Source organism: Capsicum annuum, chromosome 10 (genome assembly GCF_002878395.1).
Source record: "Capsicum annuum cultivar UCD-10X-F1 chromosome 10, UCD10Xv1.1, whole genome shotgun sequence".
Taxonomy (NCBI): Eukaryota; Viridiplantae; Streptophyta; class Magnoliopsida; order Solanales; family Solanaceae; genus Capsicum; species Capsicum annuum.
In genome coordinates, this window is record NC_061120.1 from 2499304 (window position 1) to 2515437 (window position 16134).

The 16134-nt window shown below is 38.6% G+C and overlaps 1 protein-coding gene across 1 annotated transcript; it reads left to right on the forward strand.

Moving 5' to 3' along the window:
* Window positions 1–158: 158 nt before the first annotated feature.
* On the forward strand, window positions 159–14158 carry LOC107844094. The gene is made up of 6 exons (XM_016688589.2): window positions 159–1155; window positions 10356–10577; window positions 10668–10751; window positions 12389–12541; window positions 12647–12751; window positions 13863–14158. Exons 1-6 carry the CDS (start codon window positions 298–300, stop codon window positions 13935–13937), a joined length of 1497 nt encoding a protein of 498 aa, XP_016544075.2. The 5' UTR covers window positions 159–297; the 3' UTR covers window positions 13938–14158.
* The last annotated feature ends 1976 nt before the right edge of the window (window positions 14159–16134 follow it).

Here is a 16134-nt window from a genome sequence, read left to right on the forward strand (position 1 = left end):
TCATCATTTTATAAAATTAAAAGAGAATTAATTACTAAGTATATTTTTTTTTAACTCTCACTCTTACAATTAATTACTTTTTTGAAAAAAGTATAAAACAAATTTCTTTTACCAAACACATCCTAATTTTTTCTTTTCCTTTTTAGTACTTGCTAATACTTAAGACAACTCAAAATCCCTTTGTACTTGCCACCTTCTACCCCTTTCAAGAACCCATTTTTCTTCACCAAAACCCCATGAATTTTTCTCCATTAAACCCTTAAACAGTTGAAGAATTCAAGAAAAAATTTCAAGAAAATGGCACATTTCCCAATGAATCCCTATGATGAACAAAGACTAATTCAAGAAGTTCACTACCTTCACTCTCTATGGCATCAAGGACCCCCACCCCACCCCCACCACCCACCTTACCCCCACCCCTACCCTTACCTTCCTCAACCCCACTACCCTACCCCACTTACCCTCCACCCCACAAGTTCAACTCAATTCAAGAAAAGGAACAACAAGAAGAAGAAGAAATCAAGAAAGCTGAAGGAATCAGAAATTCAAGATTCTGGTATTGAATGGATTAGTAGTAAATCCCCAACGGAGTCGCCGCCACCTGTTAATGAATCAGGCTGGCCTAGCTTCAAACCACAGATAAAGAAGCAACCCCATTTGCCTACTGATCAAGAATTGGCAACTGTTGAGGCTAACAAGGTTCAGCAACAGGCGTTGAAGGCAGTATCGGAGTATTTGAAGTACTCAAAGAATGCTGATGATGACGAGGATGATGAGGAGTATGATGATGATGATGATGATGTGGAAGTGGAGGAGGAGGATAAGGGGGAGAAAAATGTGAGCTTTTTCGCGAAGTTGTTTGAGGAGGATGTGGGGTTGAAGGAGTATTATGTGAAGAATAGTGAGAGTGGTGTTGGTGAATTTAGTTGTCTTGTGTGTTGTGGGGTTGGTAAGAAAGGGTGGAAGAAGAGGTTTAAGGATTGTGTGGCACTTGTTCAGCATTCGATTACTATAGCGAATGCGAGGGAGGCACATAGGGCTTATGGGAAGGTTATTTGTAGAGTTCTTGGATGGGATATTAACAGGCTTCCATCGATTGTTTTAACTGCTGGTGATAAGACTGGTGAATCTTCTGGTAAACTGGCGGAGGCTCAGGTAATTTACTATCATTTCATTTGGTTTATTAAGGCATAATTGATGTTGTTATAGTTTGCGTTATGTGTTATAGAGTTTACCGAAAAATGTACTCCGAAAGAAAGAGTGGAACACGTACCGAATTCATTTTGTCGACCTATGTAGTTTGATAAGCCAAGTGAATATAGTGATAAACAGGTAGAGGCTCCATAATTTACTGTCATTTCTTTGAGTTTATTAAGGCATAATTGTTGTTGTTATAGTCTGCGTTATGTATGATAGAGTTTAGTGTGAAATGTGCTCCGAAAGAGTAGAACACATAGAGAATTCATATTGTCATCCTAGTTAGTTCAATAAGCTTAGTGAATCTTCTGATATAAAGGCGGAGGCTCGGTAATTTACTGTCATTTCATTGAGTTTATTAAGGCGTTATTGCTGTTGTTATAGTTTGCGTTATGTATGATAGAATTTAGTGTGAAATGTTCTCCAAAAGAGTAGAACACATAGGGAATTCATATTGTCACCCTAGTTAGTTTAATATGCTTAGTGAATCTTTCGATATAAAGGTGGAGGCTCGGTATTTACTGTAATTTGATTGACTTTGTTAAGGCGATATTGCTTTTGTTATAGTTTACGTTATGTATGATTGAGTTTAGTGTAAAATGTGCTCCGAAAGAGTGGAACACGTACCAAATTCATTTTGTCGACCTATGTAGTTTGATAAGCCTAGTGAACTGAATACAGTGACAAACAGGTGGAGGCTCGGTAATTTACTGTTATTCCATTGAGTTTATCAAGGCATTATCGTTGTTTTTATAGTTTGCGTTATGTATTATTGAGTTTAGTGTGAAATGTGCTCCAAAATAGTGGAACACATAGAGAATTCATATTGTTGTCCTAGTTAGTTTTGATAAGCCTAGTGAATCTCCTGATAAACAGGTGGAGGCTCAGCTAATTTATTGTTCTTCCATTGGGTTTATCGAGGCATTATTGTTTTGTTATAGTTTGCATTATGTATTACATTGATTAGTGTGAAATGTGCTCCAAAAGAGTGGAGCACATAGAGAATTCATTTTGTTGACTTAGGTAGTTTGGCTAACTGTTTGAGTGATTGTTTTTTAGTGGAGAATTCATCATTTTTTTGAGCCCGGATGTCGAGATGCCGGCAATGTTGAGAGTGTTGTTCTTCTTTGGGGAGATGGGAAGGGAGGCGAGAACAAGGAAATTGAATTGTGATATATTTTTAGTTGCAATAATTTATTCTTTTCAGCTTGAGTCTATAGCCTCCCTTCGTGGCCTGTTCAAGAATTAATATCTCTTCCAAAGCTTTGTTAGGTCTGATAGAAACTTCGCCAAAAACTTCATTGTTCCAGGTATCAAGATCCCTCTTCAAAAACTTCAACTTTTGATAGAGGATGAAATCCGGAGCACCATTAACCACATAGCTTTTCCACCACTGTTTTACCAAGTCGGTAAATCCTTCCTGCTGGAGCCAGATATTCTCAAAATTTAAAATAGGAGGATTTGTTTGACCAGTCACCACTCTCTAAAGAGATGCGTTTATGATCCGAAATAACCTTGGGGAGAGCCAATTGTTTCACAGAGCCAAAAGCGTCATTTCACTCTGAAGAAATTAAGAACCTATCAATTCTAGAGGCTTATAGTGAGTTTTCCCCCCAGCGCAAGTATAGAAGGCCCCTTTGAATCAACTCGGCCCATGTTTTGAATCAATTTTGAGAAGCATTGCATGGCCCTAGATCTTCTTACACAATTGAATCTTTCATTTTCAAATAGGCAGACCTTAAAATCTCCTCTGATGACCCAACTTTCATTCCAAAGACCCCTTACAAGTTACACCAGCTAATTCATTCCAGAATTCATCCTTTTCCCAGTTATTGTATGGCCTATGGCCCATAGATGCCAGCAAAGCAGAATCTGAAACCAGTTTGAACACCTCTCATCATAGCCGACATAGTCTGTTGCTCTTGATGAGCATCAATACAACTCCATTGTCTTTTTTCCCATAATATAATCATTCTCTCTCTATTGCCACTGACTTTCAATTCCACTCATTGAACCCATCTTGAACCCCATAACTGTCTAGCTATCTCCACAGAAATCTTAGTTTCCTGCAAACATAGAATGTCAGGCTTCCACGTCTAGATAAGAGAATTAATGGTGCTCCTCTTGTTCGTATCATTGAGCTCCCTCAGATAAGGCTTTGAGTTACCTGCCCCTGCTGGATCCTTCACCTCTATCATATATAACAGTTCAAGCCAATTTCTTTGCTTCTGTTTGTTCCTTCTTTTTTCAGTTTCTTTGCCTCGCTGCATTTCCCCTTTTGCTGTTGAAGTTGAGATTGCCTTTTGTGCTCCATTCGCAGAACCATATTGAGGATTTCATGCTAGGAACCTGAAGAGTTCACCCCAAAAGCCTTACATGCTTTAGACATGGCAATTTTAGTATAGTGTGTTGTCTCAATTATGGTTGGGGTATGAATAGCCTGGTGCTTATTGTGATTATTACCATCGCATGTTAAGCATCACTGCTAGGATGAAGGGGAAAATTCAGAACCTCAAGAACTGGGCAAGTGAGATTCTGGGCATAGAGAAGGGAGAGAGAGAAGTGAGAGGGGGACTGTTCATACGCCACTTTCATCAGCTTTGATGAAAGGTCAACTAGTCTTCGCTGCTGGATCCGCAGAGAAAGTTTCAGATGGGCCCTTACCTTTTGTGGATAAAGTGGGGGTTTCCTAAATGAGAGATCGGGCCAGCCCTTTTGATTTCCACACATGTAATTGTGGTTTTTCTTAACAAAAGGAGCTTTATTCCTTCTCTTTCTTCTGGAATAATACAAGTGGTCCGATCCTGTTGAGTTGAAATAAAGGATGGCCTAATTGTAAGAGATTCAAAATTTAAAAAGTCTGGCGTTGCAGGCGTGAAACTCGCTGATCCGATGGTCTTGGACTGCTGGTCAATAACCTGTCCTGTGGCCCTTTCCTGGAAACTGATATTTTGCTAACAACATCATCGACTATGGAGATCTCAAAGATCCAATCCTCCACTTTCAGATTGATCTTTCTTGGAATCTCCTAGGTAGAGTCAATGATGCAAATGAGCCCAGTGAGGTGATTCCTCCTCTTCGTGTCCTCATCAGTGTCCACATTACTACTGCAAGAATCACCGATGAACTTCATGTTTTTTCCCGACCAAGCATTCATAGGATTCCGAAGCTCACACCCATCGATAAGCAGACTTTGATGTTGCAAGTTGAGTTTTGGCCATCGGAAACCACTATTCAAGAGTGAGACTTCTTCCATTCCAAGACCAGTCGCCCATTTTTACCCTCTTTGCAACTCCTGCCTCGACAGAAGTTCAAATAGAAATTGGTTGTGAGAGATAGGAGCGACCCTCAAACCTGCCGTTATTTTCCATCTGTTTAGGAACCATTTTTAAATAACCTCCGATTTTGGGCTCGAGTTTAAAGGGTCATTAAAGGTGCCCACAAGACAACAGGAGAGAAACAAATTTGTGGATTCTGGTTTGTCTTTGATGTGCCAGATCCTACCAACTCTGTTTGCATGCAGCCTCAACAAACGACTTCCCTGAGGTAATGAACCTTTGAGGAACTGGTTCGACGGCTTGTCCAGGAATCTGAAAATCTTTGAAGCAATTTCAGACCAGCCAAGATTAGAATCTCCCTCCGGAATAATACTAACACTTCTCCTGTCTCCTCTTCAAATCTCACTTCGTAGAAAGTGCCCATAAATATTGTAATTTTTATATGCCCTATGTAGATCATTCTGTTGTTTTCTTCCCATCTTCTGTAGAAGTTTCCCGAGCCCCGAGAAGCGTGTTGTAGCGCATTGCAAAGACATCTCAGGTTGCTTTCGTTGATTTCTATTTTGCTGGAAAAGCAGCTGCTCCGTTCACTGAATGAGAACCACCTAAACTGACCTTCGCTAATATCCTTAATTTCAAAAGATTTATCGTCTGAAAAGAAAAAACAACTCCACCCATAATAAAGTAGAAAGATATTATATTATTTGTAACCCTATTTTAATTAGGTTGTCTTGGTTCCATAACATGGTTTAAACCTGACTTTTCATGAATATGGAATTGCATCCACTAGATTTTAGTGCGCTGAATAATTTTTCTTTCCTCGTACGCATTTGACTATGAAAGGCCCCCTTTCTTTTGGGGGTATCGCCACATGGCAATAAAGGAGGGGAGAGATTTCCGGTGATCAGAGTGATTATCGGAGAGAGAAAAGGCCTAGCAGGGACCCTAGAAGGGAGTCCTCAATAAATGTCCCAGAGAGCATATATTTGCTGCTAGGACTGTACTCAATATTTAGCTTGCTGCTATGTTTTTTCCCCCAGCTTGTAGGCCGCATCCTAGTTCTGCAATACGCCTTTTTTCCCTTCATTTGCAATACACTGAAATACCCCGTTATTTTTCTGTTCTGCAATCTTCCCTCTATTTTTAAAATGTTTTTTGCTGTTCCGTCTCTATTTTCACTCTTCTGTTTTTTCTTGTAGTAATTTCTATTTCTTTATTCAATGGCTCAAGGTTTTGAAGATCTTGTTGAAGAATAGGGTGTTGCGCCATTCGTGATTTGCTCCCATCGTGATTTGCTTTTGCATTTGCTCAAATGTTATGACTTATGAGAATTATTGACTATCTATTATTTACTTTTTAATTTAAGGATTGAAAGATTTGCTTAATATGTTATGTATATCTATGCATAATTAATATTTTTTTAATTTTGTTCTAAATGATTCTTTAATTGAAAAAAGCGTACCCTCCGCTTCACGCTTCTCACTTCAGTGAAGAGAGCCCTCATTGCTTTTTCCCACCTCTCACTTTCCGAAAGACGGCTAGTACCCGTTACTAGTGGGAGGTGACAAATATCCTCTGGAATTAGTCGAGACGCGTGTAAGTTGGCTTAGACAACACAATTGTATGTGCTATCTTTTGAAATATGCAAACATCAAGAATCAAGAAAGAAATTGAGAAAGAACAAGGGAAAGCCCTAGAAAGTACATGAGATAGAACCATTCGTAAAATGAAGAGACAAAAATAATCGTTTGTCTATTCTTGTAACTCCCTAAGTTGCGCAGACTCTTTACCTTCGATGCTGCAACCTTGTCGGATTCTCCAAAAATACACTACTTTTGGAGAATCCGCACGCACCCGCTGACATTTTGAAGTGTCCGAGCAACATATGTAACTCCACATCTTTCATGAGACTTTGAGGCACTTAGTGAGCCACTATCACTTACGTGGACCTCTTCAAAACATTATCCATTTCAATAAGTTTAAAGCAAATTAACCGTTTTGTGAAAGAAATGAATCAAATCTAGAAAGTGGAAGTATGTGTGAAACATTTAATTAGGAAAAATAAAGTAGTTTAGATATGTGACCGTAGTATGAATAAAGAATTTAATACAAGTATTTTGAAATATAATGAAACCAAAACCTACCCAAACCCCAACTTATGCTAGTCATGGAGCACCTATAGAGTTTTCAAAATACTACACTGGGTTTTAAACCCAACAATAAACGTAAAAGGTAATATAGAAAGATTGACTACAAAGGGATTATTTTTAGTGAACGTGTCACAAGCTTACTCCTATTTTTTTTTGGTAAATTTTTGTAAAAACAAAGAATTAAATTCAATTTTCTCTCCTATTTACCACGGCGATGAAGATCAAATTATCACTATATTTATTCCTTTTTCTACTTCTTCTTCCAAGTGCAGGAGAACCCCAAGGGGTTGTGCGTTTTTTTCTACCAATTGGGGCTCTCCCTTCACCACCCCCATGGGGATGGTCTAGAGGGTTCATAACTACTCTTACTACAGGACGCTTACTTAGCCAACGCTTAGATTCGGCTCTAATCCATGGACTGACCCTATCATCTCCACCCCGTAGGAATTCTATGAGATCACCCCAAGGACGCCTTCGGCATCCAGGGGTCACGGACCGACCATAGAACCTTGTTCAATAAGTGGAACGCATTAGCTGTCCACTCTCAGGTTGGGCAGTCAGGGTCGGAGAAGGGCAATGACTCATTCTCAAAACCAATGTTCTTAAGACGAAAGATTCGGGTGGAAAGGGGGGAAAGCCCTCCGTTCCTGGTTCTCCTGTAGTTGGATCCTCCGGAACCACGAGAATCCTTAATTAGAATGGGATTCCAACTCAGCACCTTTTGAGTGAGATTTTGAGAAGAGTTGATCAAGAAATGCTTATTGTGCCATGTAAAGTAAAAACTGCAACCAAAGTGCAGTGATGTGAGTCTTACTACACTCGGTAGGATCACCGACCACTATTCCACTGTCCTTACACTTTCAATCGGTCTGAAGTGCAATGACATACCTCATTTGTCAAATCTCTCTAAGTATGGAGTAAATATTAACATCTTATAACCTGCATAATAGATAATTCACTCAATGATCTCGTCGGCAAATCACAACCCAGTAATGAACCTTCACCGACACATGCAACTATACCAAATAATCATCATAGTCTTCATCCTCTTTCAGGCTCGATAATATAAAATCATACCCTCGCCTTCACATAGGCTAGATCAAATATAATCATAGGCCCTCACCTTCACATAGGCTAGACCAAATAACCATAGGCTCTCACCTTCACATAGGCCCTCACCTTCACATAGGGTTAGACCGCATATAAACATAGGCCCTCACCTTCACATAGGCTAGACGAAATAATCATAGACCCTCACCTTCACATTGGTTAGACCAAATATATTCATAGGTAAATACCAACATCAAGGCCAAGCCTCTCTATAGGTAGTGAGACAATCATTATAATCAATTCAATCGTTATAATTGTCATGACTCGTCTTAAGCATAAAAGGTCAAGTAAAAGGAAACAACTCAAATAAAGCCAAAAAATATATAAAATGGCATAATTGATCTATCAATAAACAACGACAATTTACCATCTTAATTCAGTTCTAATCATAGGCTCCCACCGACTCTTGCGGCTATAGACCAACCATATCTAATAGTTTCTATCATCAAAATCGAGGCCAAACTTCTCTGTGGATAGTGAGACGATCATTATAATCAATTCAATTATTATAATCTCCATGACTTGTTTTAAAGCATAAAAGCTAAAGTAAAAGGAAACAACTCCAAATAAAGCCAAAAAATATATAAAATGGCATAAATGCTCAATCGATAAACAACAACAACTTACCATCTTAATTCAATGAGTCATCTCAAAGGAAGAAAAGAACTCAACATTCAGATGGCTCGAATATCCCACATCTTTATATCAAACATTTTTAATAACTCTAAATAGATGAAACAAATTCATGAACTTAAGATTCAGTTAGAACATAATGATGGTCTTCACAACTAGATTTACAATATTTAGTTCATATTTTGATTATGGAAAGCAAGTAAATAGTAGTCAAGTCTCCCATATCCCACATCCGGTGAAATACTATGACCAAGCACTTGCACAAAGTTCACAAACGAAACCTTTGATAGCGCCAAAATCCCCAAAGTACTACGATGAAGAGGTGATCAAAAGTCGATCACAAAGGTCTCAAATCGCCTCATACTTATTTAAAATATGAAAGAGCACGTGAAATTAGGATAGGATTCACATTTTCTTAAATTTCAAAAATATATTAAAAATTCAACCCTCGGGTCAACTTCTCGGAATCTCAACTTGAGTCAAAAGTCTGGTGACCTAATGTTCTACACGCACACCATTTCGAAAATCAAGTCAATCGGAGTTCATTAACATCCTCAAAGGTCCATTTGATTCTCACTTGAACGTGTGCTTGAGTTCATAAACAACCCAAACCCAAAACCTCAAAATCAAGATTCCATGGATGAAACACCACCAAATTTGAGTATGATACTCCATGAGCTAATGGTAAATATAGGGTTTGTTTGTTATGAAGGAAAATGCTTTCCACGGAAAATGATTTCCTAGAAAATGTTTTCTTGGAAAACAAGTAGTTTATTACTCCCTCCGTCCCATTTTATGTGTGTCACCATTTGACTCGGCACGGAGTTTAAGAAATAAATAATGACTTTGTAAAGTTTACAAAATTGCCCCTCTTAAAGTTTACTTTTTAAGTGTCTTTTCTTATAAAGTGGGACCCACTATGGATAAAATGGGGATGATGCCATTAAATACTTACCAAATAAGGAAAGATGACATTCTTTTTGGGACGGACCAAACGGAAATGCCAATACATAAAGTGGGACAGAGGGAGTACTTATTTTTGATAACCGAATAAGTAATAAACTACTTACTTTCTAGTGTTTGTTAAGTAAGAAAGAAAATATTATCCCAAGAGCATTTATATGCTAAGTTGCTCGTACTCTTCAAAAATGTCTATGGGTGCGTGTCGGATCCTCCAAAAATAGTGAATTTTTGAAGGATCCGATAGGGGTGCGGCAACATTTTTGGAGAGTCCGAGCAACTTAGTTTATATGTTATCTAGCAAAACAATATGGAGGCGGGATGGGATTGGGAGTCGGGGTTCGGGGGTGGGATGGTCAAGTGGTATGGGGTTTGGGGTGTTTTGGCCTATGTTGCTCGGACTCTTCAAAGATATCAACGGGTGCGTGTTGAACTCTCCAAAAGTAGTGTATTTTTGGAGAATCCGACACGGGTGCGGCAGCGGAAGTGAAGAGTCCGTGCAACTTAGGTTTTGGGTAGGTGGGGAGGAGGCAATTAATTTGGAATGTCATTTATGCAACTTGCTTTCCCTACTTCCACGAGGAAACTCATTTCCTTCTATTTTAAAGAACTTGTTTTCCTAGAGAAAATGTTTTCCAAACATTTTGACCAACTAAACATGGAAAAATTGGAAAACATTTTCTAGAAAATGCTTTCCTTCATACCACACACACTCATAATCTCCAAAGAAAATCTTCGATTCAAGTCTTAGTAGAAAATTCACTTTTCAAGTTAGGGTTCAAAATCCACTTCAAATTAACACAGATCATAAAAGTGAATAAAATGACGTTCGATTGACCTCAAATTTTACAAGCAAGTCAAAAATAATATAACACAGATTTTGGAGCTTTGGTACGCAAAAAAATGTACTTATACTTGAAAGAGATCGAGCGGGTTATTACAATTCCAAAAAAGTCCAACTGTTTGTATTTACACCAAATAATTATAAACAGAAATAGTAATATGTTTGACTCCTGTCTCTCTTCAGGTATTAGGCTCTGGACTTCAGACTTCAAGTTTGGTCAGTTCAAATGATGGCTCCAATAAAACATTGCAGGGCATAGGGGATGACAGTGGTAAAGACGGTTTGGATAGTCTAAGCAATGCAACAGATACTGTAAATATTGGCAGTGATGAATTATCTCAGCAAAAACAGTCCTTTAGTAATGAAAGCCAACAAGAAAATGGTGGTGGCTCCATGGCGCCAGAGGTTAGTTTTACACAGCTTCTATATGCTTGGTTTTTGATAGTATTGGATTAGATTATGTCAGTGGTAGCTGACTTGTATTTCTTTCTTTAGCACAAGTCCCCAGTTGAAGCCAGTGTTAGCAACGGTATTCCTGAAACAGCAAAAGAGAACACAGAGGGTGCATCGAATTGTCTGGTAAGGCCTTTCGGTCTGCTATTTTTCATAGAAAGTTGATTCCATGAACGTCTACTTCTGGGTTGTCTTATTTATTTTGTGTTTCTGGGATTAATAATTTGTGAACCACCACTTTGTTTTGAGCATCTCTTCCAAAAACTCCTGTATATCCAACGGTTAATATTTTATACAATGTAGTTAGCTATTTATATTTTAAAGTTTCTCTAAACATATAGGTTAGGTCTGCGGATGAAAGATAACTTGTTCCAAAAAGGAGTCAAATTGTGTGGGTGGGTGACCCGTAAGTATGAAGATTAGGCTCTCCGGCCTGTTTAGCCATCCACATAGGATAGGCTTTTCTAAATATGTAGACCTATAGATGATATGTAGCTCGGAATGAAAAAGAAGTCAGCCGTAATCCCTAGACAAGATTGTGGAGTTAGGTGGCCCGTGAGTATGGTTGTGTGAGAGAGGTTAGGCTCTCCGGCCTGTTTAGCCGTCCACATAGAGTAGGCTTTTCTAAATATGTAGGCCTGTAGATATATAGCTCATCATGAAAACGAAGTCAGCCATAATTCCTAGACAAGAATGTGGAGTTAGGTGGCCCGTGAGTATGGTTGTGAGAGAGAGGTTGCTCCTGGGACCTGCTTACCTGTCCAAAAGATCTAATGCCGTCCACAAATCCAATTCAAAATCACATTTGCCCACTGCTGAAGAATTGGCCCATTTTGTCGTGAACCAGGCCCACATGTTCTGAAGATTCTATCTGAATATTTGAGTATCAAACAATGTTGAGGATGATGATGATGTCACCGGGGGAGGGGGGGGGGGGGTTGTCAACATTGTGAACTTATTGTGAAATTTTGCGGAGGATGATGTCTTGTGGTAGTACTGTGATGAGAACCGTGATAGTGGGGAATTTAGTAGTCTTGTGTGTTGTGGGTTGGGTAAGAAGAGGTAGTAGGTTTGTGGAGCTCTTGTTCTGCATTCAGTTGCTATAGTCAACACGAACAAAAGGGGCGGGCACATATGGCTTACGGTTAGGTCATTTGTGAAACTCTTGGATGGGACATTAATAGGCTTCTATCCATTGTTTTATCTTCAGGCTGTAAGCTCGGTGAATCATCTGATATTCCATTGCGTTTTAATTGGACATAGTCGTCATCAATTGTGATTTAGGCATAATTGTTGTTGTCATAGTTACATTAGGTCTTGTAGGGATAATAAGTGTGAGTAGAGAACATTTAATTAGAGAACCTGTAATTTTTCTTTTTATATGGAATTACAAGAACAACCAATAATGTGGAATATATAGCGATATAGAGAGTTCATTTTCTCGACCATGTAATTGGGTTGGAAGAGGTTGATTAACAGATTCAATGATAGTCGTCACCAAATTGGCTGGTGCAGAATTCATTGTGGGGGGTGGGGGCAAGAACAAAGAAATAGAATTGTAACAATTTTTTTTTTTCGTTGTCCCCTTTCATATTAACAAGTTAACATCAGTGTGGTCAAGTTACCAACATGATTAACGGTCAAGGTATAAGCTCAAAAGCGTTATAGTTCTCACTGATTCAGCCAATGCCGGTGGCATACTGGCTGTTCTAGTAGTATTGCCGTATAAATTGAATTTTGGTAAACATTTTGAAATATTGCAGGGGAATGAGGGCGATGGTGGTAAGAGCAATTTGAGCGGTCAAAGCAATACGTCAGATACTGTAAATATTGGCAGCAATGAAATGTCTCAGCAAAAAGAGCCTTTGGATAATGAAAACGGGCAAGAAACTGGGGGCAACTCCACTGCATTAGAGGTTAGTTCTCGATGCAACTTCTAGATGCTTGTTCCGATACCTTATAAAATCGACTGTATTGAAGGAAATAATGCCAGTGGTAGCTGACGTCTATTCTGTCTTTAGCACAATTCCATGAGTGAAGCCAATGCAAATATAAGCTTGGAAAATGTTAGCAACGATGCGGCTGAAACAGCTGAAGAGAATGAAGAGGGTGTTTTCGATTGTCTGGTAAGGCTTTTGTTTCTAGCACTTCTTTGTACGAAGTTTGTTCCGTTTAAATCTGCTAATATTTTCTTGCCTTATTTATGTTGCATTTCCGAGATGAGTAATTTGTGAACTACCACTTTCTTGAATCTCTTCCAGCAACTCACTATATCGGTATATCTATCTTTTAATATTTGATAAACATGTTCTTAACCTATGTTGCTCGGACTCGTCAAAAATGTCAATGGGTGCGTGTCGGATTCGCCACAATTAGTGTATTTAGATGATGGATATTTCATCCAAAAAGGAGTTAATCATAGACAAGATTGTGGAGGTAGGTGTACCGTGAGTACGGATTTGAGAAACAGCATTGCTTTTCGGAACTGGGTAGCTGTCTACAAAGGATAGACCGTTAAAGTTTAAAACATTGAATCTAACTTAGTGTGGTCAGGAGTTCGTCCACCTTTTTGCGTTCTTTCAATTTTCTTTTGTCCGTGATGAGTCGCCCCCGCGCGGTGCTCCAAATCGGTAAAGTTTTCTCAAGTGATCAAAAAAAAGAAATGAAGATGTAAAACCGTCACATGGTTATAAATCACTCGTCACCCGCTTTTACCCATTCTACCAAAAGGAATTACAGTCCCTAGTTACACAACAGGTAAGGTATAGAAATTTATAAATTCTTGGACGTAACCATGTAAAGGGGAGCCTTGGGGTAACTGGTAAAGTTGCTGCCAAGTTGCTGCCATGTTACCAGGAGGTCACGGGTTCAAGCCTTGGAAACAGCCTCTGGCAGAAATGCAAGGTAATAAGGCTGCATACAATATACCCTTGTGGTGGGGCCCTTCCCCGGACCCTGCACATAGCGGGAGCTTTAGTGCACCGGGATGCCCTTTTTATTGGACGTAACTATGGAGCACATTTCACATCGTGAACTTGTCCCTGCTTACGTAGGCGAGAATTGATGAATTGGTCTCCATTGCTAAAGAGAAAGCGCTTCTCAGCACCGAGTTGTCACTTCCCAGTGTTTTTGCAATCTCCCAAAGTCCCAGTTATATCGTCATTTAGTTACTCGTTCCCTCTCACTCCCTTATTTCATTACTTTTGATCTAAAGCGTGGGTACTATTTGTCGTCCAGGAACCATTGCAAGAGGGTATGATTGTCGCAGACGAAGAAACTGGAGAGACAACAATCGCTAGCGACATGAGCTGAATGTCGAATGGCCTTATCATTCAAGAACTTTGAGAGTGCAATGCCAAACGGTTCATGTTTTACGAGATCTATTGTTCCAAGAGGTCATCTGTTTCATGATATAGATTGTTAGATGTTTGAGGAAAAAAACTTTAGGTTAGTGATGTAGATGAATCAGTTTGTATGAGTTAGACATTACTGTTAATCTGTGAAATTAAAGAGGCTTTACTGTTGATACCTTAGTAATGGTGCTGGGTCCCCATGCTTAGTGGTAGCATGATTGTGTGTGTGTGTGTTTTTGATAACTGTAGTGTTTGAGCCGGCTTGTCCTGACGTCAACCAACTTCACAGGATATCTGTCACCTCCCACCAACAGCAAGTAACGAGTACCAGGTAACTTTGGCCGCGAAGACGGAAGAAATAACCTTAGTGTTTTTGTTTCCGTTGAGATTTGAACTTGATGGTAGCATTATTGTGTGTGTGTTTTATAACTTTAGTGTTCGAGTCAGTTTGTTCCGACCTCAATCAATTTCACGGGATACCTGTCGCCTACCAACGACTGGTAACAAGTACCAGGGTCGCGAAGATGGAAGAAATTACCTTGTGTTTTTGTTTTCGTTGAGATTTGAACTTGAGGCCTCATGCTCAGTGGTAGCATTATTGTGTTTGTGTTTAATAACTGTAGTGCTCGAGTCAGCTTGTTCCGACCTCAATTAATTTCACGGGATACCTGTCACCTCCCACCAACAGCAGGTAACGAGTACCAGGTAACTCTGTCCACGAAGACGGAAGAAATGACCTAGTGTTTTTGTTTTCGCTGAAGTTTGAACTGGAGACCTCATGATTCTCGGTCACTTTCATTGACCATTAGGTCACACACTTGGGTCGATGGTAGCACTATTATGATGGATCAATCAATTTGTCAGTTACATTATATCTAGTATCAGTATTCTCGCTCAAGCTCGCTTAACTCTGGAGTTGCGTTGGATTAATCAATCACACAATAACACTATAATCAATCAATTAGTTACGCTATTTGTTGTATCAGTATTTTCGCCAAAGCACGCTTAACTTAGGAGGTGTGATGGCTTAATCAACCAATCAATTATACTATTTGTCGTATCAGTATTCTCGCTCAAGCATGCGTAACTTAGGAGGTGTGATGGATCGATGAATCAGTAATGATATGCCAATGCCAACTACCTCTATCATTTGTATCGCGAAAATACTACCAATCACTTGCATTGCCGTATGGCGAGTTTCGTATGACCACCATCAGCCACCAATATATAACTGTCAATGTCGGCCTCCTCCAACAACCGTGACCGCCACCGCAGCCTTACCTTGCATTGTCAGAGGCTGTTTCCAAGGCTTGAACCCGTGACCTCCTGATCACACGACAACAACTTTACCAATTACTCTGACAAAGCGCAAACTCAAATTTAATTAAACTTCAAAATAAATAGATAAACACTATATGCACAACTAAAAAAAATAAAATCCTCAAAAGCACCTCCTAAGTGCATAAAAAATACAACTCCTCAATATCTCTTCTTCATAAATTAGTTACAAGTGAATCTATATATTATTTATGTATGAAGTAATTATGTGAAATTTAGTTATTCATGTACTATTACTTATTTTATTTTCTATTCTCATGTAATTATATATAGATATAACTCATGCAAATATACTCCTTTAAAAATAGTTGACTCTCTTCCTAAAATTATCAGTTTCAGTTTAATTATTCCTTTTATGAAATCAAAAGAATATTATTATGTTTTTTAATACTATTCTTTTTATTAAATGATTAAATAAAATGTATATATTCAGAACATAATGAATAAGATATAGTAATTGACTGCTGGGAGAAAAATTTGGCTATCAAGCCTCTTCAAATTTTCAATTAACAAAATAGCCTACTGTGAAAATTTGACGGATTGATAATCGATCTGTTCATATATAGATTAGATCGATAATCGATTTGTTGGATTGATAATTAATTTGTCTATATATAAATCGAATCGATAACCAATTTATCGAATCAATAATCGATCTGTCTATATATCATCGGATAGATAATCGATCTGTCTCAAAAATAAATTATTCTTTAAAAAAAATAATTATAATCTATTTAATCTATAATCTATATCTATATCTATAATATATTAAAAGTGTGAAGACCTTTAGAAAAGTGATTTGAACTTTTTGCCCTTCA

What these genes read in the sequence shown, in the direction of transcription:
- LOC107844094 (XM_016688589.2), top strand. Translation starts at nt 298, where the DNA reads ATGGCACATTTCCCAATGAATCCCTATGATGAACAAAGACTAATTCAA. An exon ending in GTGGCTCCATGGCGCCAGAG is followed by an intron (nt 10,578 to 10,667) that starts GTTAGTTTTACA and finishes TTCTTTCTTTAG; the next exon opens with CACAAGTCCCCAGTTGAAGC. An exon ending in GCAACTCCACTGCATTAGAG is followed by an intron (nt 12,542 to 12,646) that starts GTTAGTTCTCGA and finishes TTCTGTCTTTAG; the next exon opens with CACAATTCCATGAGTGAAGC.